Source organism: Notolepis coatsorum (genome assembly GCF_963971535.1).
Source record: "Notolepis coatsorum genome assembly, chromosome: 19".
In the NCBI taxonomy this organism is placed as follows: Eukaryota; Metazoa; Chordata; class Actinopteri; order Aulopiformes; family Paralepididae; genus Notolepis; species Notolepis coatsorum.
The window spans coordinates 13,142,078-13,166,817 of NC_140183.1; the positions used below are offsets into that span (position 1 = coordinate 13,142,078).

Sequence of the window (24,740 nt, forward strand, 5' to 3'; positions counted from 1 at the left end):
TAGACCTCTACGCTACCCAGCTGCCCCGGGTGTGTATATCCTAAAGTATTTAGACCTCTACGCTACCCAGGGTGTGTATATCCTAAAGTATTTAGGAGATTTTGATGCGCGAACTAAGGATGTCATATACATACTCTTAAAGGAATAAGTACAAATAAATGCTCCATCATTAAATTACACTTCATATTCAATTTAATTAAAAGTGAATTATGTTCCGGTCATTTGTTTTCAACATCAATGATGCGGAAGTGGACACAGTTACACAATGACAGAAAAAATAAAGACACAACTCATTTAGTTAATTTGTTAAATATGTGATTTATGTGCATCGGCTGACTTAAAAACGAAGCCTCATCATCTGAATAATACAATAGCTGCCAACGGCATCCCAATTATCCGCATCCCAAAGCAGCCATTTTGGACAGAGTTCTTTCGACTTCAGGCCTTTTTGTTTGAAGTCGTTGCTACGTGCTGAATGACTCGCCGAACACAGGCGTTCCGCAAGGACACTAAACAGTACTGCAGTATCGCTTTAGTACCAGCATGAAAAGATTAGTGTGTTTATTCTACAGCGTAGAAGGATTCAAAACAGAGAACAAAGAACAACAACGAACAATACAAAAGAAAATCATCTGTCTAAATGATCGTTTTACAATCTCACTGTGTGTCATTGGTCACTGGGATGTGTATTATTTATAGAGATGAGGAGGAAGCTGACAGTAGATCACACAGTTGACAGGATCTCTGTGGATCCCGGGTCCGACAGTAGATCACACAGTTGACAGGATCTCTGTGGATCCCGGGTCTGACAGTAGATCACACAGTTGACAGGATCTCTGTGGATCCCGGGTCTGAGGAAAACCTGGCAATATCACCCCATTGCATCTGGACTGTGTGTCTAAATGGAGCACAGTGTAAACACAACCGATGCTGATCCTGAGCCACCCATGGAGGCAGTTTGGATAAACGTCTACAATCCATTCTGGATGTTTACACGTGGCTTGGTAGCATTAATAAGATCATTCAGATTTTTGGAACTATTTGCTACATGTACTTACCAATGATGTCGTTGATCGGTAGAGCTTTATCTTAGCCACAAACCATGCTGTTCCTCATGCTAGCGGCGGCTAGTTAGCCACAAACCATGCTGTTCCTCATGCTAGCCGCGGCTAGTTAGCCACAAACCATGCTGTTCCTCATGCTAGCGGCGGCTAGTTAGCCACAAACCATGCTGTTCCTCATGCTAGCCGCGGCTAGTTAGCCACAAACCATGCTGTTCCTCATGCTAGCCGCGGCTAGTTAGCCACAAACCATGCTGTTCCTCATGCTAGCCGCGGCTAGTTAGCCACAAACCATGCTGTTCCTCATGCTAGCCGCGGCTAGTTAGCCACAAACCATGCTGTTCCTCATGCTAGCCGCGGCTAGTTAGCCACAAACCCATGCAAAGTCAATGGGGTCAAGCTCCTCTCTGTACAAGCTGACTGACCCCATTGACTTGGCATTGGTTTGTCTTAGTCTGAGGAACAGCACGGCTTGTGGTGAGAGGGGACTTCACCAATCAATAACATCATTGATAAGTAGCACATATGGCTAGGGTTGCAAAAATCAGACCTATCCCTTTAATCTCCATTGGGATTTTAATGTCAGGTGTACATGGTTGAGTTTGATGTTGGACATCTTTTCAAATACTATTATATTCTGTGCATGATGTGTTTAAAAAAAGAAAAGAAGAAAAAATTCACTTGATATGTTTTCATGAAACATTTTGATGAGGAACTTCTGAAACTCTCAATAACTCATAGTGGATTAACTCATAACGTCTGTTTGCTTGATGGCACAAGATTTCACTTTCACTTCCACAGATCTCAGTTCAACCAGTAAAAGCACAATCAACTGGCCAAGCATCCGAAAAGAGTTCAGTCAGAGATCAGGGTCATTGTAATGTCCATCCTAACACAAAAAGGAGTGGACACTGTTGTCACATACAGTCAAACAATCGGGTGCATTCAACACAACATGTGCCGTGACAATATTCTTGTCAAAAACTCATCTTAGTCATATTGGAATCCAGTAGAATAACAGATTGTCCAAACATCCTCATTCAAAAGCAGGTAAACCCGCCCCTCGGCACGTGTCAATCAAACAATTCTGACTGAGAGTGACGTCACTGTCCCCTTCTTCTCTTCCCCCTCTTGAGTCTCGATCTCAATTCAAATGAAATCAAATGAAATCAGGTTTTATTTGTCACATACTCGTTCGTTCTACAGGTACACCGTGCTGTAAAAATGCTCGCTACCGCGTTTAGCCGAGCAGTCCTTCTGCTCCAAGACCATCCTTCAGTCACTGCAACCCTTAACCCTTTCACTGCCACACGACAGCAGGTTGACCCTTTCACTGCCACACGACAGCAGGTTGACCCTTTCACTGCCACACGACAGCAGGTTGACCCTTTAACTGCCACACGACAGAAGGTTAACCCTTTAACTGCCACACCACAGCAGGTTGACCCTTTCACTGCCACACGACAGCAGGTTAACCCTTTAACTGCCACACGACAGCAGGTTGACCCTTTCACTGCCACACGACAGCAGGTTGACCCTTTCACTGCCACACGACAGCAGGTTAACCCTTTACTATCACACTACCGACGGTAACCGGCGGTAGTGTGATAGTAAAGGGTTAACCTTCTGTAGTGTGGCAGTGAAAGGGTTAAAGGAGTGTTTCACCCCCCGTCACAAAACACACACACAGTTCGTTAAAGGCATATTTCACCCCCCCAAAACAACGAGACCGTTCCTCCATCCAGTGTCGGTCGGAGGAGGAGGAGGATTCTCAGACGGCGGCGAGAGGAGAACCGGGTTGAGACCGGATCTGGACGACTGTATATGGCAGTATTTATCAAAGCTACGTGGCGGGTCTTTCTGGCCTCGTGGGTCTCCGTGGGTCCCGATGAGCCCCGGGTCCCGGGGGACAGGCGGGTCGCTTCGTCTTCAGGGCGATCAGCCGGCGTCAGGCCACCAGGCCCAGGCGGGAGATCTTGGCCGACAGGAAGGAGTGGAGGATGAAGACGATCGGCTTCGGACACGAGTGGAGGTCCAGTTGCTGGAGAAGAGGAGAACAGAGCAGAGCAGAGCAGAGCAGAACAGAGCAGAGCAGAACAGAGCAGAGCAGAACAGAGCAGAGCAGAACAGAGCAGAACAGAACAGAGCAGAGCAGAGCAGAGCAGAACAGAACAGAGCAGAACAGAGCAGAACAGAGCAGAACAGAGCAGAACAGAACAGAGCAGAACAGAGCAGAACAGAGCAGAGCAGAGCAGAGCAGAACAGAGCAGAACAGAGCAGAGCAGAGCAGAGCAGAACAGAGCAGAACAGAACAGAACAGAACAGAACAGAGCAGAACAGAGCAGAACAGAGCAGAACAGAACAGAGCAGAACAGAGCAGAACAGAGCAGAGCAGAGCAGAACAGGGTAGGAGAGGAGAGGGTATGAGAGGAGAGGGTAGGAGAGGAAAGGAGGGGGTAGGAGAGGGTAGGAGAGGAGATGAGGGGGTAGGAGAGGAGAGTGTAGGAGAGGAAAGGAGGGGGTAGGAGAGGAGAGGGTAGGAGAGGAGATGGGGGGGTAGGAGAGGAGAGGGTGGGAGGGGAGAGGGTGAGAGGGGAGAGGAGAGGGTGGGAGAGGAGATGGTAGGAGAGGAGGGGAGAGGGTGGGAGGGGAGGGGAGAGGGTGGGAGGGGAGGGGAGAGGGTGAGAGGGGAGAGGAGAGGGTGGGAGAGGAGGGGAGAGGAGAGGGTGGGAGAGGAGATGGTAGGAGAGGAGGGGAGAGGGTGGGAGGGGAGGGGAGAGGGTGGGAGGGGAGGGGAGAGGGTGAGAGGGGAGAGGAGAGGGTGGGAGGGGAGAGGGTGAGAGGGGAGAGGAGAGGGTGGGAGAGGAGATGGTAGGAGAGGAGGGGAGAGGGTGGGAGGGGAGGGGAGAGGGTGGGAGAGGAGATGGTAGGAGAGGAGGGGAGAGGGTGGGAGGGGAGGGGAGAGGGTGGGAGAGGAGATGGTAGGAGAGGAGGGGAGAGGGTGGGAGGGGAGGGGAGAGGGTGGGAGAGGAGGGGAGGAGAGAAAGTAGCGAAAGTAGAAAAAGCAGGAATGAAGTGGAGAGAAGCAAGAAGAAAAAGTCATTACTTCCACGTGCCACAGTGAAAGTATGTCTTCAGCACACTTGCACAAGCACACACACACACACGCTTGCATGCACGTACGTACGCACACACACACTAACCCAACAGTCAGCAATTCCCCATGAATCAAGGATTAGATTGCCACACAAAAAACCCAGTTTGAGCTAAACACACACACACACACACACACACACACACACACACACACACACACACACACACACACACACACACACACACACACACACACACACACACACACACACACACACACAGTATGTGAGTGATGGAGGGCTTCCCCGGGGACTGACTCACATCCTGTCTATAGCGGCGGCGGAGGTTTACACTGGGAGCTCAAGTTGACTCTGTGCCTCTAAGTCACCATAGCAGCAGGTCTCAGATCTGCCCTCTGGACCCGGAGGCACCAGGGTTTCTGAAACCTCCTCCTTTTCAGGAGGTAACAGATAAAAAAGGCTTGATTTCCCAACAGACATGCATTTCTTTCTTTTTTTTTATCCACGGCTAACTTTGGTTGCAATGTGTTTTTTTTTTTTTTTTTTTTTTTTTTACTGATGCTGCTTTTTACGCTTTTATTGTGAAACTGGTGTATGGAGTCCCAAACACATTTCATTCTTATCTTATGTTAAATTGTATATTTTCTTACATTGGAAGTGGTGGCGCATCTACTGTCTGACTATGATTAGAGACGGTGCCTATGTTTGGTTTCTCATTTGAAAATACAAAGAAGTTGGTTAGATCTTATTATGCCTTGTTATGTCTCGTTATATCTTGTTATGTCTTGTTATGTCTTGTTATGTCTCGTTTAGTGCTGTCAGGCGATTAAAATAATTTATCTAATTAATTACAGGATTTGTAATGAATTAATCTAATTAATTGCATTTTAATCGCATAACCATTTTAGGCCTGATATTCTATATTCTATAATCATAATCAAATGGCATGTGTCCGGATGGCAGAATTCAGCACTGTATCTACAAAACCTTCCGTTTAATCATCTTCCATTTATTCATTTGCTTAGATTTTTCAGGTCTGGTCAATTTTAGCATGGTGTTATTCACAGTCAAAGATAAACAAAATGTAATTGATATTCTCATTTGGTTCATTACAATTTACTCAAGCCTAGTAACAGACACAGTATTTCTGACACTGGGAATACATTCCCTGAGATCCATAGATGTCCCTAGAATCAGATACCAAGAACATGCAAATGGACCATATTAAAAAAAAAAAATCTGTAAATGTGTATTCTACATTCTTATGGAATGAATCAGATAAAATATTTAAATTTAAAAATAAAAGAAAAAAGTTATTATTAATTATTAATTTTGAGTTAATTTTCATAACGCGATAATTTGCTGTGTAATTAATTTATCTAATTAACGCGATAAACTGACAGCCCTAATTTAAATGTTTACTTCTCCACTGTACTATAACTCTATGACCTGTATCTGTATCATCTACCTGTACCTCCCCTCCCCCCTCCCCCATGCTGCTATGATGCCTGCATTTCCCCAAGGGGATCAATAAAGGTATATGTTATCTTATCTTATATCTTGTTATATCTTGTTATGTCTCGTTATATCTTGTTATATCTCGTTATGTCTGCAACCCTTGTGCTGCTTGTCGCGGCCAGGACGCTTTTGTAAAAGAGATTTTTTATCTCAATGACACTATTCCTGGTTAAGAAGGAATACAATCAAATTAACAGCCGAAGCCATTTCTATAACTGTCTCGGAATCTAGAGACGGTGAAAACTAGACTGCAACACGTCACTGTCGGGCAAAAACCGTACAACTCGATATTGTGAGCACGCTTTAACGAAAACCTAGGGGTCCACAAAGACGACTTCAAACTTGAAATGGTAACAACCGATGAGGTACTCAAAAAATTGAGCGCCCTCCAACCTAACAAGGCCACTGGCCATGACAACATCCCCTCCAAATTCCTCAGAGACGCAGCAGCCGCCATCACCCCAGTCATCACACACATAATAAACCTCTCTATAAGACAGGGGCACGTCCCCAAGGACTTCAAAATTGCGAGAGTGACCCCTCTACACAAAAAGGGCAGCAAATTAGACCCAGGCAACTACCGCCCTGTTTCTATTCTTACCTCCATCTCGAAAGTCATGGAGAAAATAGTCTACGAACAGGTCGAAAAGTACCTGGCGGAAAAAAACCTAATCTACGAATTCCAATCTGGCTTCAGAACGTCCCACTCCACTGACACATGCCTCCTCTATTTGAACGACCACATCAAACAAGAAGTGGACGCTGGCAAATACTGCGGCATGGTCATGCTGGACCTACAAAAGGCCTTCGACACTGTCAATCACTCCATTCTAATGGACAAGCTAAAAGCAATTGGTTTTGATAGCCTATCAGTGAGCTGGATGCAATCCTACCTGGAGGGGAGAGAACAGATGGTAGAGGTAAACGGTACTCTATCCCCCCCCCTCACAGTGAGCTGTGGTGTTCCACAAGGAAGCATACTAGGACCGCTACTCTTCCTAATTTATGCAAATGACATGTCGTCAGCCTGTGACTGCAACTTGTTCCTGTTTGCGGACGACTCAGCCCTGCTGGTCTCTGACAAGAACAAATTGCAGGTTGAAAAAACCCTCAGCACGGAACTAGGCAAAATCTGCATATGGCTCGCTGATAACAAACTGATAACAAACTATCATTACACATGGGCAAAACAGAGTCCATTCTCTTCGGTTCAAATAACAAACTCAGCAAGACCGACGGCTTCTCAGTTACAGTGGGTGACAATATTGTCACAAGGAAAGACGAAATTACCTACCTGGGTTCCATCCTAGAGGCAAATCTTTCCTGTGACAAAATGGCATCCAATGTAATAAAAAAAGTCAACCAACGAACTAGATTCTTGTACCGGATCTCCTCTCTGGTAAACAAGAATACCCTGAAGACTCTGGCAGGAGCACTCATTCAAGGGTACTATGACTATGCGTGCACCTCATGGTACCAAAGCACCTCAAAGGCGCTTAAAACTAAATTACAAACATCACAAAACAAACTGGTCAGACTACTACTTGACCTGAACCCCAGAACCCACCTCACCCCTGCCCACTTTGCCAACCTAGGATGGCTTAGAGTAGACGACAGAGTACAGCAACTTGCAATGGGCCTGGTCTACAAGATACACTATACGACCGGGGTGCCCATGTACATGTCAAAATACTTCCCAAAGGTCAGTGAATACCACAACCACTACACCAGAGGAAGCTCAACAAATCATGTTAAACCCAGATTCGGCTCAAACAAGGGACTAAACACGTTTCGCAATTATGCCACAACAATGTGGAACGCCCTACCCAAAGCTGTAAAGGAATGTGAATCCCTGCCCACATTCAAAACCGCCCTTAAAGAGCACCTACGGGAGGCTGCAATTCGAAACTGGCCACCGTAAATGCCCAAAAACCCCACCACCTCCTAATAGACAGTCTCCTCCCCACCGCATGTATATATTCCCTCCCCGCTGTATGTATATTTCCCTCCCACCCACCCACCCCCTCCTAATGTACAGTCCCCTCCCCATCATATGTATATACTCTGTCAGGATCTAGGGGTAACAGTACTGTATATTTGAATACCGCCTATGTCACAAATGTATCAGTACTAAATACCTATATGTCCCTATGCCATAAATGTCATGTATGTTGTGTATGTCATAAATGTCTATATGAATTGAAAATGGGGGACCCTGATGGAAACAAGACAAACGTCTTTCTCAGGTCTGCATCCCCTTAACAATTGTATGTATTGAGCCGTACTGTATTGTACCCATTCTGCAATCTGTTAAATAAAGTTTTCATTCATTCATTCATTCATTCATTCATTCATTCAGACAATGAAACCCATTCAAAGCCCAATGTTTCAAAAACACACACACACACACGCACACACGTGTCGATGTAAAAACAAGGGTTGTTTTTCTCAATTCCTGAAAAAGTTGACCCACTTGAGAGACGCCAGGTTTCGACAATGAATTCCTCTTCAACGTGAGGCCTGGAGGGGCCTGTGATTGGCAGCCGCGACGCCCCTCAGCGAGCTCTGAGCGGTGGAGACGCCGCCAGGCTTGCACGGGCGGCTGCTTGTAGAGACCGTTCAGCGTCACTGAGGCGGACATCAAATGACTTCGCCTTCCCTTCGGAGACTTTGTCGGCCCCGCCTGGTTAACTATTTATAAAGTGGTGTCCGCGTGAGAGAGGCCCGGGGATCCACTGGGACCGAGGCGAGAGTGAGAACTTGAAACGATTCCCTCCGACTGAGATCCAAAACGGGAGGACGTTCCCGCGTGTCTGGGTCCGGCGTGGAGAGTACTACTGGGCTTCCCTAGCAGGCTGCCCTGTCGCGGGACTCCGCTCCTTTTCCAATTTCCAATTAGGAGCTGAGCTTTGGTTTGGTTTTCACTTTGGGGGCGGATCGGCAATGTGGTTTAGGGCTTCCCCTCCTTTGAACCTCAGGAAATCTATAAAATAAAATCTCTACGGTAACTGACTGGGGGTTTGAAATAAAAAAGAGTGTTATTTGCTTTCAGTAAACTTTGAGCAGGAAAGGAGAACTTGAGCCAACTGGGCTTCTGTAAAATGTGTCTCCGCGGTTATGAAGGTTTTTGGCCGCTTGATTAGATTTGTCCCCGCTTTAGGGACGATGGCATTTACAGAAATACTGTAGTGATTTATAGTATCCCTGTGTTTATTTCATTTGCACTATAGATTTACTACAGAAATACTGTAGTGATTTATAGTATTCCTGTGGTTATTTCATTTGCGCTATTCGATTCACCACAGAAATCAAACAATCTACCATAAGCCCATATTGCAGAACTCATATAAAGCATGGGTCATAGTCAGCACAAGCATTCATGTGTGTTACCTTTAAGCGCACTGAGTTAAAGTTCTGTTAACCTATTGGTAAACAAACGTATTGTTGAAAATATACACTATGACTGCTGTTTGGGTCTTTACTCTTGGCTGCAAAAAATTTAAATAAAAACGCAACATTAATCCATACAGTCTGTAGACATGGATTTATGATGTGATGTCATTTTGGGTCTGGTACCGGACCCGTCAGGCTTAAGAGGTTAATTGTGGTAAATCACTATTTCTATGCACTTCCTGTAAAATGCATGTGTCAGTTCTATGCTAATTATATCTTACTACCTCTTATGCACTGTGCCACCTAGACTTATTACATCGACACTGTGATTATTGTATTGTAAATGAGGGCTATTTTATAAAATGTTATTGATTTATTCTCTATTCTATTTTTACTAACTATTTTATTCCACTGCACTACTGCAATATTTTAATACAAACCGTAAACAAAGAGGCCTATTGGGATGTTAGATCCTAATGTGAAGAACTATGTGATTGAATGTATTTTTTTGCTACTGTGAAGCACTTTGAGCTGCAATTATTGTATGACAGGTGCTATACAAATAAAGTGTATTACAGGGCTCCAGGGTGCGCCCGTTTTGGTCGCATTTTGAGACCAAATATCAGCGCAGTGCGACTGGATGTTTTCTCTTGTCGCACTGGTGCACCTCCCAGCAAGTCTGTCTGTGTGTATGTGTGTGTGTGTGTGTGTGTAGCGTCTTTTTCCCGGCCATGTGCGTTCTCAAAAAAAATAAAATTAAGAAAATCTCTGCCTTTGATTGGTTCTATTTGGTTCAGATTTGGACTTTAAGAACGGCTTGATGAATGTGGCGGTGGCTTTTCTTATTGTTCTCTTAACAGACAGGTAAGCAAGAATATAGGAAAAATAATAAGAGAGTATTGTTGAATGAGGCCCAATCTCTCCCTCCTTCCCCCCAAATTGTGAAAAGGGTAAAGAGGGTGAAGAATTACTCACAATCTCTCCCTCCTTCCCCCCGAAGTCGAGGAAGAGCATCCGCACCCCGTCGTCCGAGGACATCTTGAGCTTCTCGAAGGCGTAGGAGAGGAGCGGCCCAGCCTTGGCCCTGGGGGGGGTGTGCGCTCCTCCCCCCTCCCCGGTCTCCCCCTCACCCTGGTCGGGGTCGGCCAGCACGGAGAAGCCCTGCTCATAGTGTACCACCAGCCGGCACTCCTGGCCCTGATAGAGACAACCTGTGAGCGAGCGATCAGAAGAGATGAGAGCACGAGTCAAAGGCTGAATTCCCCACAGGCACGAGAGTAAAGACACGGGGGGCGACAGTGGTGTTCTTGTTTACCAGAGAGGAGATCTGATACAAGAATCTTGTTCGTTGGTTGACTTTTTTTTATTACATTGGATGCCATTTTGTCACAGGAAAGATTTGCCTCTAGGATGGAACCCAGGTAGGTAATTTCATCTTTCCTTGTGACAATAATTGTCACCCACTGGAACAGAGAAGCCGTCGGTCTGGCTGAGTTTGTTATTTGATCCAAAGAGAATGGACTCTGTTTTACTCAGGTGTAATGATAGTCTGTTATCAGCGAGCCAGGTGCAGATTCTGCCGAGTTCAGAGCTGAGGGCTTTTTCAACCTGCAACTTGTCCCTGTCAGAGACCAGCAGGGCTGAGTCGTCCGTGAACAGCGTGTGTGTGTGTTTATGTATATATATATGTGTGTGTGTATGTGTGTGTGTTTCCTGAAAGCCTGTCTTACCGTCTCCTTTGTTGACTACTTAACAATGTACTCAGTGAACGTCTGCTAATCTGTCCACAGATTTAATCTAATCCTAGTCTCACTGCCTCGCTGCAGGCTGAGGAGCCGGCTGAGGTAGAGACACACACACACACACACACAACACACACCACACACCACACACACACATGGTCACACACAAACACGCACACATGCACGCGTGCATCAAAGGCAAACAGCATCTGAAGAGGAAGAGCTGGTATGTCTCAGACTTTGATGTATGTATCTAGAATCCCATGTATCTTTTCCTGCAACAAATTGAGTCACAAGTCACATTGTGTGAGAGAAACGCTGCAAGTAAAATGGTCTTTAACCTCTTGAGGAGCGGGCAAAAATGGGGCTTGCTTTTTTTGACCATCGCATACCCAAAGTAATTTGTGATTTATTATACTTTATACGTATAGCACATGCATGGGTCTGGTCTCTATTTTGAAAGGTAACATGAGTGCTAATGAAATAGAGTAACAGAGGTTTGAACACACTGAAGTAAAGGTTTTATTTTTACAGGTTGCCAGATGCCTGTTTTTAAGTTCCAGCTGAGAGGTAGGAGCTGGAAAACATAAAGGTTCCATAGCCTGAAGTCTTATGTAGTACAGGTCCAAAGTTTATAAAAATCTCACGGAAAATGAATGTTTTACAAAGGTCTTTGTAACGTGTGTACCGGTACAAATTCGGCATGATTATAAAAAATGGCCGTCCGCTGCCATTCATTTCGATGCTCTAGTCAAAACAATGGACTTCTTCGTCTTCTTGTGTCACCTTCCCCCACTCTCAGCACTCGTCTGAGATCGCTTTCGGAGCTACAACGGTGGTCAATAATTTTCGCCATCAGCGGTGACTGGTCAGTTCAGGGACCGTTCACAACCGGACGTGGTCACTCATCCGAACGGCTTATCAAATGATGCTCGCCGGATGTTTCGTCTTGTAACTCGAGAATGGAATCACGCAATAGGTTGAGTGTGGTGACGATCGAAAGGCGGCAAATTCAACTTTCCAACAATGTATTGGTTGATCGGCAAAAACACAGCCCGGAGCCGGCAGATGAGAGCAAAGTGCCGCGACGGGCGAGCGAGTGTGTGACAGCCCGAATGGTTAAAGCGGACAAACACCTGTCGACCGACTACTGTAGGTCAACTTCAAGGTCTCCATGACTTGCCAGAAGTAGCCTCACTCTCTTTTGGATCTCTTGAAACCAAGGTCTCTTTTTCAAGAGCGACCCAATAGACAATATAAAGACATATATCAGTCAACGAGCTGTAGATCGCATGAACAAGCAACGTCTTGCCAAGCTCAGTTGGCTTATCTAAAGCTATGTAATCCTGTGACCTAGTACCATATGTGCTGTATTTAAAAGCAATCAAAGAGCAGAGATACAGTAGGACAGTACGTTTGATAACCAGAGCCTTATAGATACATAAGATGCAATACATATCTCTTCTCTTAGTCAAAGAAGGCCATCTTTTTCATATAAAATACAATGGCGAGTGAGAAATGTATCTCCAGTGATAAAACGCAGTGCACTGTGATACAGAGCATGGGGGGGGGGGGGGGTCAAGGTGGAGGGAGACATGTACAGAATGTCACCATAATCAAATACAGACAGACTTGTTGATTGTACAATGGTCTTCTGACTGGCAGTAGTAACGCATGAATTGTTTCTACACAATAATCCCATTTTTACTTTAAACTTTTTAGACAGGTGTTCCACATGGGTGTATAAAGAGAGCCTATTATTGAAGCAAATCCCTAAGTATTTATACGATTCTACAGATTAAAAAACCCTGAAGTGTATGAATACTAATATTAACTCATTGACCGCCGGGGATTAGACTGGTCCCGTTCTAGCACTGCCACGCTTTAAAAGATAGGAGTGCGTCACCTTGTTTGTAGAGCTATAACTATATTCTATATTATAGCTATGGATACAATACTATGGCCCATTTGACATCACCTATCTATCGTTCAATATGTGAAAAAGAATAAATTTTTTCATCCATACATTCCCGTGTTATACCGTGGTGAATATAAGTATGGTTTTAGAGCGGTCTGGGGTAATTCCTGAAAGGCTGAGTAATAGCCTTATACGTCAATTATACTATAAACTTTGCCGTTTCTTGCCTGTACACGCTACTATTCCCAAATCAAATCTATATCATATATATCAATCAAATAACGTATATATACGTGGTTGGCGTTCAAAGGATGGCGCCCTATAACGTATATAAATGTTGTTGGCGGGGAATGAGTTAAGAGTATTTAGTTTTATTGGAATTTAAGATAAGCTTGCTATGGGATATATTTGAAAGGCATCAAAAGCAGACTATACAGATTTGTAATGGCCAGTTTAAGAGTGGAGCCAGTGGCATACAAGCTTGTATCATCTGCATAAAAATGTACATCACCATGTGAAGAATAACATACCTTATTACATGGAGTTTTCACATTCGCCGAAATGCTTGCTTGTGATTGGTCAATAGCGCGCGTCAGAGGTCCGATATTACACAATAATGACCGCTGTGGGACAATAATGACCGCTGTGCGCAGCTGTTTGCAATCAAGCCCACTGACATCAGTGCAATCAGACACTGCCGGCTGCCGGGGAAGCTGCTGGGGGGCGGAGCGATGAGCACTCAGCGGAGCCAGAACCAGTGTTGCGAGTCGATGTAAAATGAATTAGGTATATTGTTAGTAAGTTAGCCATGTAATAAGCGGGATAATGTATAGCTATACTCGATCATTGTCGCAAAATAATTGACCTTCACTGACGTTTAAAACACCTCGCCGAGGCGGCTCGGTATTTTAAACTCTGTGTCTGTCAATTATTTTGCGACAATGACCTCGTAGCTATACATTATCCCTTACTTATTATTTATGTAAATAAAAGAGGACCCAGAATAGACCCTTTTGGGACACTTTTACTAATTTCAAGGGAGCTTGATTTGATACCATCAGAAAGAACAACTTGAGTTCTCTCTGAGAAATAATCATAAAGCCAGTTAGCAGAAAGCTCCTCCAAACCTATGGAAGATTATTTATTATTTATTCAAATATTATGATCAACAGTATGAAATGCTTTTGACAAATCAGTGCAGCACAGTGCTGCCAGTTATCAAGATAGTTAGTGATATTATTTATTGCAAGTGTTGTCGCTGTAACTGTACATCTTCATAAATATACATCATCTTTTTTATTGAACTTCATCATAACAGCAGGCTAAAGGTGCATTAATTTGCAATAGCGGCAACTGTGTCCATGCACGCATCCACACGTGCATGAATTCACACACACACACACACACACACACACACACACACACACACACACACACACACACACACACACACACACACACACACACACACACACACACACACACACACACGTTAATATATCCAGTGTTAATGGACACAGATATAGAAGCATTTCTAAAATGTTTGCCCACAAACACACACATACATGGTCACACACAAACACACACACGTGCATCAAAGGAAAACAGCATCTGAAGAGGAAGAGCTGGTATGTCTCAGACTTTGATGTATATATCTGGAATCCCATTTATCTTTTCAGTCATAAAATAATTTGACCCCCCCCCCCCCCCCCCCCCCCCCCCCCCACACACACACATACACACAAAATGTTGATACATGATGAAATAATAATTATATAATCGTGAACACGACTTTATGAGATTAAAATCAGTGGTAAACTGGTTGTAAACAAGACTTTATGAGACTAAAATCAGTGGTAAACTGGTTGTAAACAAGACTTTATGAGACTCAAATCAGTGGTAACCTGGTTGTAAACAAGACTTTATGAGACTAAAATCAGTGGTAAACTGGTTGTAAACAAGACTTTATGAGACTAAAATCAGTAGTAAACTGGTTGTAAACAAGACTTTATGAGACTAAAATCAGTAGTAAACTGGTTGTAAACAAGACTTTATGAGACTAAAATCAGTAGTAAAGTGAAAAGTGTCTGTATGTTGAAAACAAGGTTGTTGTTCAGGACAGAGAAACTCTACTCCCTCTACCTGAGATGCTTGATGTGAGAGGGAAGCAGAGTTTCCCACCCAAAGAGAGAGAGGGAGGGAGAGAGAGAAAGAAGAGAGAGAGAGAGAGAGAGAGAGAGAGAAGAGAGAGAGAGAAAGGGGCTTTTCAGTACAAAACAAAGACCCTCCTTTCAGCCCTATGGTGGGAGCAGAGAGAGAGAGGGAGAGAGAGAGGGAGAGACTAGTGAATGAGTGAAAGGAAAAGAGAGGGAGAAGGACAAAGAGGAACGAATGACACAAATAGAAGAGTGAATGAGTGAATAAGTGAGAGAGAGAGAGAGAGAGAGAGAGAGAGAGAGAGAGAGAGAGAGAGAGAGGGGTGAATGAGAATGACAGAACGGTAAGCGGGAGGAGGTGAACAGAAGTTAGTTACCATGACAACCAAAGGAAGCCTGAGAGGTTATTCTCGGACAGAAACCTCTGGTGCTTTAACTCATCTGAGTTTTATCTGGAGCATAACAACAGCTACCTATAGACCTAACCTATAGACCTAACCTATAGACCTAACCTATAGACCTAACCTATAGCCCCCATCTATAGACCTAACCTATAGACCCCACCTATAGACCTAACCTATAGACCTAACCTATAGACATAACCTATAGACCTAACCTATAGACCTAACCTATAGACATAACCTATATACCTAACCTATAGACCTAACCTATAGACCCCATCTATAGACCTAACCTATAGACCTAACCTATAGACCTAACCTATAGACCTAACCTATAGACCTAACCTATAGACCTAACCTATAGACATAACCTATATACCTAACCTATAGACCTAACCTATAGACCCCATCTATAGACCTAACCTATAGACCTAACCTATAGACCTAACCTATAGACCTAACCTATAGACCCCATCTATAGACCTAACCTATAGACCTAACCTATAGACCAAACCTATAGACCCTACCTATAGACCCTACCAGTATATCCCACCTATAGACTCCACCTTTATTTCCTTGTTGCAATGTTTGCTAATGAAATAGTTGACAGACAATATAATTGGGGTCCCAACTGTTCCCATAGCAACAGAATCCCTGTGAAACCATCTATAGTTACTGTTCAGAAACGCATGGTGCTTTTCCCACTAATATCAGACGTTATATTGGGTCTGGATTCTGATAGAGACCATATCTATGTCTTAGAGCAGGGGTTACAAACCTTTTTTCCCCCAGGGACCCCCAAACATCTCTGATGAAATTCCTGGACCCCCCTCCTAATAAAATACCACAAAATACTTTTTTTTGTCATTTTAATACTTTTTTTTGTCATTTTAATAACAAACTGCTTATACACAGGCATATGCATCATAATTAGACCCACTATGCTTCTTTGACTTGTGCCTTTAATCAACAAATCTCATCTTGCACCATATGTATTTCAAAATGTTGGCCAATATTCAAATCCTGTATTCATCCTCTCAAATCAGGCCCTAATGGTGAACGGTTTGCATTTATGTTGAATGAAGTAAGAATCCAGTGCAGTAAAAATATCCTCACCTCGAGTGGTGGTAGTAAGGTTGACTGACATGAGAATGTCCTGCTTCAGATCCTCATTTTCGATATACTGCACATAAACGATAAGCACAGCCTCGTCTGCGACAGTTTCATCAAGTTGTATGGCAAATGGACCCTTTCTAAGCTTTTCTGACAGCTGCTGCTCGCAATCACTTGACATCTTATCAATTCGGTCTTTCACTACATTGTTCGAGAGTGGTACTGATTTTAGTTTATCCGCCACCTGTGGGCCGCACAGTTTCTAAACCATTTTGATGCAGGCTGGTTTGATGAGCTGCTCGCCAATATTGTGCGGTTTCTTTGCTTTTGCAATTAAAAGCGAACACTCAAAGGAGGCTTCGGTAGCCTTCTGTAAATCACTGCCACCCCTGCTCCACGCTACTCTAACATCAACGGGCTTGTTCGCCTTGAGAGACTGTTCTTTCCTCCGAAAAAAGTCTGGATCCTTCCAACGGTTTCTGGGTGCTTAGACGCCTGATGTCTCTTCAGCTTGCTGGGCTTCAGGCTCGAGTTTGCCAACTTTTCTCCACAAATCACACACTCAGGTCGTTTGTCTGGTCCCTCAGTGAAGCCCATGGTGATGTAATTTTCGCGATTGCTGTAGGTCCTAACTTTTTTTTGCAGATGAGCTGCCGTCATCTCCTTTTCGTTTGTCACACATTTTCGCCTCTGGCGGCTGACTGCAGACGAGCCGAGAAAGTTAACTAGCGTGCTAGGCTAGCTACGGAAAGTGATACAGTCAACTGATTCGCGTTTTAGCGGCTACCCGGTAGCCTACTGTTAACGTTCAAAAATCATGTCTAGATGTTTATTTATTTATCTTTATTTTTTATTGTAGTGGAGAGACTATTCATGCTTCTGATGATTAAAATATGCTAATTAAATATTTCTCTGACAAAGAAAAAAAATATATAGACCTCAAATCGTCTATGTCTGGCGGACCCCCTGCGCCCCCTGGCGGACCCCCAGGGGGTCCGCGGACCCCAGGTTGGGAATCACTGTCTTAGAGCATGGCGATAGAACGCCCTTCTTCTTCCGACGGTTAAGCTTAGGCACTCTTTCGAAGTTGGTTAAGGTTAGAGTTTGTCTTAGAGCATGGCGATAGAACGCCAGGTAGTTTGCAGGCTGTTAGACCCGGAAATAGGCGCAGAACTTGCTGTCCCACAATTGGTGCACATGTCACATGACCTGGCCTTTTTTGTTAGCCTGAAGCTATGCCTGTAGCATGTAGCCTGGAATACTTTTTGGGACGCTGAATTCAGTATGCAGTAAAGGAATATAGCATCAGCCAATGGACATATTGATCTACCAGATGGCGATCGATAACTGGGAAATCCTTTTTGGGATCCAACCGGCCCACAGTAAGAGCTTGTTCAGCCTATGAGGCTAATGCCGTTATTGGTAATCAATAATCAGAAACGACGTCCCCCGCCCCCCCCCCCCCCTCCTTTCATGCATTCATGGTGGACCATGATACCGATAATATACATTTTGAGTTTTAGCTCTAGCTTGTGTATAGCCGAAACGCCATTCGATTTAACGTTATTAGCTTAGCGCTCTGTATCTCGCCTTCCAGGAAATACCCCAGAACATTGCGGTATATAGTTCATATTCACAACGCTATAAAATTATTTATTTAAGGCATATTGAAGGGACGGTTTATAGTGTCAATTGACAATGACAATGGACAGATAGCAATAATATAAAGTATAGATTTAGCTCTACAAACAGCCTCACACACAATGAAAGGTTGTTATGATAAGCTGGCCTTATAGAGTGAGATTAGACGGATCCCAGTGGCCGCGAAAGTGTTAACAATTGTGTGTATTGAGCTGTACTTCCTCTTCTTCTTTCGTGTATCATCAGATGGCCAACTCCGTGTCCTGCAGCCACGCCCTCGTCTCTGGTCCTACGTCGAAAAGACCAGCTTCTGAGGGCGGGCTGTAGAGGGGGCAGCCGGTGATTATATGCTTGGCAGTCTGTTCAGGCTCGCCACACTCGCATGCCGCACTGTCCGTGAGGCCCCACTTCTTCATGGAAGACTTGAAGCGCCCGACTCCAGTGCGTAGGGTTCAGCGAGGTCCATAAATCGTCTCCTTTTACACCACCTGTGTAGCTGTACTGTATTGTACCCATTCTGCAATCTGTTAATAAAATGTTCAATCAATCAATCAATAGAAGCTCCTTTTGAGTCTATCTGTACTGGCCATGAGACTCCGGTAGTGCTTTCCTGGGGATAGAAGCTCCTTTTGAGTCTCTCTGTACTGGCCATGAGACTCCGATAGCGCTTGCCTGACCGCAGCAGTGCAAAGAGGCAGTTGTTTGGATGACTAGAGTCTTTGACTATTCTCTTGGCCTTGGCCCTGCAACACCTGGTGTAAATGTCCTGGAGAGTGGGAATCCCACCTCCAATTGTGCATTCGGCTGATTTAATGGTTACTATAAGTCTTATGTTATGTTATATTATGTATTATTATATTGTTCCGTGTTATTCCAGACTATGTGCTGTTCTGTTTCATGACCAGTGATGTCCAGTCATGCTGTTACATATAATTACGTCATGTCATGTTGATTAATTTAGTCTCCTTTTGCCTCAGAATATTGCCCATGATTAATAGCCAATAAAATGGCTCTTAGAATCGTGACAGTCACCCTCTAAAATCGTCACCTTGGACTTAAATAACAACAACACCAACAGCAACAGACTAAGTGCTGTTGATGGAAACATGACATCCATACCAAATAAATTACCTTTCCTCCAAAACACCACAGCATGGGCCAGTGCCCAGACCGTGATTAAACATTAATCTAACTCTACAGCAAATATTTGTCCCAGGCTTCTACTGTGAATAAAGCATCATAATGATTTATCAAAGTGCCACAGCCGACAGGATGAAGGTCAATGGGACAGCTCTTAAACTGACCACTGGATGAAGGATGACTAGATGCACTTTGTATCTGTGATCAGATTCCTGTCAACGGTAGAAGTAAGCTATTCTATTAAGACATTGACTGCCACGCTTCTATCCATCAATGTATGATCACTGCCACCAGTCTAACCTATGGAGATGTTCTTTGCAGGGCTATAACTTTTAAAATTTTATTGCTAAATTGACATTACTATGGTCCATTCAACATCGATTATCTATCGTTCAGGATGTAGGAACGTTATACTTTTTCATTCATAAATTCATACAAAAATCTAGAATATAAGTATGTTTTTATCGTTTTCTGCAGTAATTCCTAGAACGCTAGTTATAGGCCTAAACGCATAATATAGATTATCGATTGCAGTTTATTCGCGATACACGCTATATTAAAAAATCCAACTGAATACGATCCTAAACGTTATGACTCATCATGCGCGGATGAAAGGGGGGGGGGGGGTCGTTTATAATTCCGTGATCGTCAGTAAATGCTTTATGTAGTATGGGTGATATATTGATCAGAGCGGTTTGCATTGAAAAGAATAAACCATCAAGCTGAAAGTAACGTTACTGTCCTCTTACCGTTCGCAGATGAGACTGGAGGAAAAAGATCCCACTTATTTGACGTCGATCGACTAGATCCATTTCCGGTTTGTATGGCGCAATAAACGCCCAAATCCTATCGATTATTGAGTTATGGCAGCGATCCATATACACGGATGTGTGTCTAGAGTCCCGCAACAATATGTGACTGCCGGACGGATTTCCCAGATGCACCGAGATCACCAGATCCATTTCCGGTTGTAACTCGCCCGATCATCCACCAGGCGGCGGTATTGAAGCGTTGCACGGTTGTGCAGAGTCCCACTGTCTCAGCAGAGGCTGGGTGGCGGAATTATGAATACCATGGCGAGAAAATGAAATATGATCTCAATAACGTCGTACGCCGTGGCTTGGCAGAATTCGCATGACCAGCAAACCCGTCGTACAACGTTATTGGCGGTCAATGTGTTAAGGTCTATTAGAAAAACACTGGTACGAAGCCAGGCTGAGGTGTTCAGTCATTCAGTTCTCAATTTCAAACAGTTCACAAATACTACAGATTCAATATAGGCGTGTTTATTTACTGTTATTCTCATATTTAAAGGAACACAGCAACTTTTGGGGAAATTTGCCATCTACCCTGGAGTTAGACAAGCAGATATATACCCTTTTATTCTCCTGTACATGCATTATACGTCGGGAACACCCGCACCGTTATTTTTATTTCTCCACGTGGTAAATACACAGGTCACCTCACAACATGTTTACAGGAACGTTTTGGAGTTGTATTTGGAGTTGTATTTCGTGACTGTTGGGAACTAGGCCACTTGGGGGCACCAACTTCCAGTGAATGACGCTAAGCTAGGCTAACGGTGCGGCTGTTCCCTAAGCCTAATGCATGCACAGAGAAGAAAAGGGTATGCATCTGCTTGTCTAACTCCGGGGTAGATGGCAAATAAGCTAATTTCTCAAAAATGTTGCTTTAATGTTTTATTTCTAGTTTAATTGTCTTTTATTGTCGCTTGTCAGAAAGAGCAAATGTTTCAAACATCGAAATGAAAGATGATCAAATGAAATCAACCCAATCGCTCATTCAATCACATGATTAAAGGGGCACTTCACCGAAAAATAACAGCGATTTATTTAGCACATACTGTAATCTCACACATATCAAGGCCCTGAACCGTTTTGCACGGTTAATGGAGTTGGAATATGGGAGTTAATGAGTTGGAATATGGCCACCAGTGATGTCATCAAAGGACACTAAATCCTTGTGTTGTGTTAATTACAGCTCCATGAAATTATGTACTGTAAATGAAAAATGAGCAATCCCTATTGCAATCCGTATCTCAATTTTTTCATCTACATAATTGTATTGAGCTGTAATTAACACAACACAAGGATTTAGTGTTCTCTAATGACATCACTAGTAGTAGGCATATTCGTATCTATTGATCAGTTGACATCGTTCATAGCAAACCACTTTGTTTTAAATTATTTTAAATGTTTAAATTGATTGACTTTCTGTTTCTATACGGTTTTCTTTTTTGTATTTATTACGTGTTGTATTTCCCGACGTCGTTATGAACGAGAGCTCTCAATGATCCTTCCTGATTAAATAAAGATTGAATGAATGAACTCATTCACTCTCAATAACTGTCCAAGTAAACAAATGTGTGCAGAACAGTTTAGAGCCTTGGGAGACGTGCGATATTGTGCACAAAATAAATCACTGTTGTTTTTCAGTGAAGTGCCCTTTCAACCAATCAATCAGTGCAACCCAGGTATGGCTGTACAAACTGTATCCAACGAAAGGGCATCTCTTTGGACAGACATCCACACGTGGACAAGGCTACAGTTAGTTGTATTGCCTATGTCTCTCTACTATTTCCCTCCCTACACCTGTACCTCCCCTCCCCCCTCCTGTACCTGCCCTCCCCCCTCCTGTACCTGCCCTCCCCCCTCCTGTCCTTGCCCTCCCCCCTCCCCACACCTGTACCTCCCCTCCCCCCTCCCACACCTGTACCTCCCCTCATAGATATATATAGAACACTAGATAGCTTGCCCGCGCTGCCGGCCAATGGAGAGCGACGTCACTGAACCGCCGCCATCTTGCTCCAGTTAGCCTTGAGTGAGAGTGAGTGAGCTGCACAGACAAAGATACTCATAACTCGCTGAAATATTGACGGATTTACAAACGGTTTGGTTTATTACAAGCATTATTAACGTGGCTATGATTCGAGCGGTTTGTAAAAAAAAACATCTTTAAAATTTTATTTTTTTATAAGTATGCAATATCATAACTACATCTTTGATGTTTATAGCAAACCAACCCGTTTGTAAATCCGTCAATATTTCAGCGAGTTATGAGTATTTTTGTCTGTGCAGCTCACTCACTCTCACTCAAGGCTAACTGGAGCAAGAAGGCGGCGGTTCAGTGACGCTGGTGACTCCGCCTTAAGCGATCTAGTGTTCTATAGATATCTATGCCTCCCCTCCCCCCTCCTGTACCTGCCCTCCCCCCTCCCCACACCTGTACCTCCCCTCCCACACCTGTACCCCCCCCCCCCCCCCCATGAGAACCCAGGAGAGTGTTCTGAGTTCATAGCTCCATGTTCTGTTTCAAAACTGACAACAGGATGAGCCAGGTGGATATGTGAGGATAATATTCTTTGACTTTTCGAGCGCTTTTAACACCATTCAACCTCCCATACTGGAAGACAAGCTCAGAAAGATGGGGGTGGATCCCGCCTTCACTTCCTGGATCACGGACTACCTGACAGGACGGCCACAGTTCGTCAGGCTGGGGAAATGCGTCTCTGGGACAGTGGTGAGAAGCACCGGGGCCCTGCAGGGGACCGCCTTGGCTCCTTTCCTGTTCACTCTTTACACATCGGACTTTAGCTACAACAGTGAGTCCTGCCACATCCAGAAGTACTCTGATGACACAGCTATTGTGGCGTGTGTGAGGAGTGGGCAGGAGAGGGAGTACAGGGACCTGGCGGGAGCATTGGGTGCCTGGAGTGAAGAAAATGGCCTCCTTCTGAACACCTCCAAGACCAAGGAGATGGTCTTGGACTTCAGGAGATGTAAGCCCCCCCTGTATTCAGTCAACATAGAAGGGAAAGACATCGAGATAGTGGAGTCCTACAAATTCCTGGGTGTGCACCTGGATAACAAACTGGACTGGTCTCTGAATACCGATGTCCTCTACACAGGAAGGCACAGAGCCGGTTGTTTTTTCTGAGAAGGCTCAAGTAATTTGATGTGTGCAGTGACATGCTGTACATGTTCTATCAATCAGTGGTGGCTAGGGATGGGTACCTTTCACATTTGAACCGATACGGTACCGGTACCTGTGAATCGATACCGGTACCCAACGGTACCTTTTTTCGGTACTTTAGTCTAAAAAAAAATTATTTACCTACCTCAGTCGTAAAAAAAAAATCCTAACTTCAAATAACTACAATTTCGACCGTTTTCGGCTTGCCATTGCTCCAACTGCTTTGTTGTTGAATCAAGTCAAATCCTAGGTAAGCATATATTGTGCGTGTGAACGTTGACATGAAAAGAAAAAAACTAAAAAAAAAAAAAAAAACTAAAAAAAAAATCCCCCCCCCCCCCCCCGTATCTCACTTGATTCGATACTCGGTAGTACCGACATGTTTCGGTTCGTTACCTCAAAAGAACCGAATTCGGTACCCATCCCTAGTGGTGGCAAGCATTGTCTTGCACCACACCTGACACCCTGCACCACACCTGACACCCTGCACCACACCTGACACCCTGCAGGACACCTGACACCCTGCACCACACCTGACACCCTGCACCACACCTGACACCCTGCACCACACCTGACACCCTGCAGGACACCTGACACCCTGCACCACACCTGACACCCTGCACCACACCTGACACCCTGCACCACACCTGACACCCTGCACCACACCTGACACCCTGCACCACACGTGACACCCTGCACCACACCTGACACCCTGCACCACACGTGACACCCTGCACCACACGTGACACCCTGCACCACACGTGACACCCTGCAGGACACGTGACACCCTGCACCACACGTGACACCCTGCACCACACGTGACACCCTGCACCACACCTGACACTAGGGGTGGGAATCATCAGTTTCATCACGATACGATACGATATCGATTCTTTGGACAACGATACGATATTTGCCGATATCACAAAGTCTGCCACGATACGATACGATACGATTCAATTCAGGTGTCTGCGATCGATATGAGGCGATATTATGTGCCCATTTAACACAATCAGTCACATTTAGATCAACAAAAAAAAGGCTACGGAAATATCAATTGATGTATTTATTTTTGAGCTCTTCCAGACATTTAAATGAAAAACAATCTATTGTTTTTAATACAAATAGACCTCCTGTTCACTTTTGTTTTTATATATTGAGCTTTAACACACACACAGACACACACAGACACACACAGACACACACACACACACACACACACACACAGTCCCCCACAGCCCCCACCCCTCCTCCTTCCAAGTCCCCTTTCCACTCTCCTGTTCTCTCTCACGGTTAGCTGCTTAGCTTTTAGCAGCCAACGCGACGTTCATTTAGATATTTAACGCGCCGTTGGCATAAAGGAATGGCGACGATGCAACGCCTGTTATATGCATTTGACCCGTTGCGGGGAAAAAACTGCACAGACTTATATCGGCTCGCAAAATAGACGCTCTGTAGTGCTTTACAGCAGACGCAAACACTGCTGTAATTTCTACACGGAGTTTCACAATACTGGGCGCCGGCGGATATGCCTCGCGGGGATTTTCA

At 44.4% G+C, this 24,740-nt stretch overlaps 1 protein-coding gene across 1 annotated transcript in view; it reads right to left on the reverse strand.

Annotated features, from left to right (window-relative positions):
• Positions 1–336: 336 nt before the first annotated feature.
• sntb1 (syntrophin, basic 1) overlaps positions 337–24,740 on the reverse strand; it is a gene marked incomplete at its 5' end in the record, with an annotated part of 136,734 nt that continues 112,330 nt past the window's right edge. The window contains 2 exon segments of the mRNA XM_084336930.1: positions 337–3,102; positions 10,064–10,299. Coding sequence (XP_084193056.1) covers positions 3,010–3,102; positions 10,064–10,299 — 329 coding nt within the window. The 3' untranslated portion in view covers positions 337–3,009.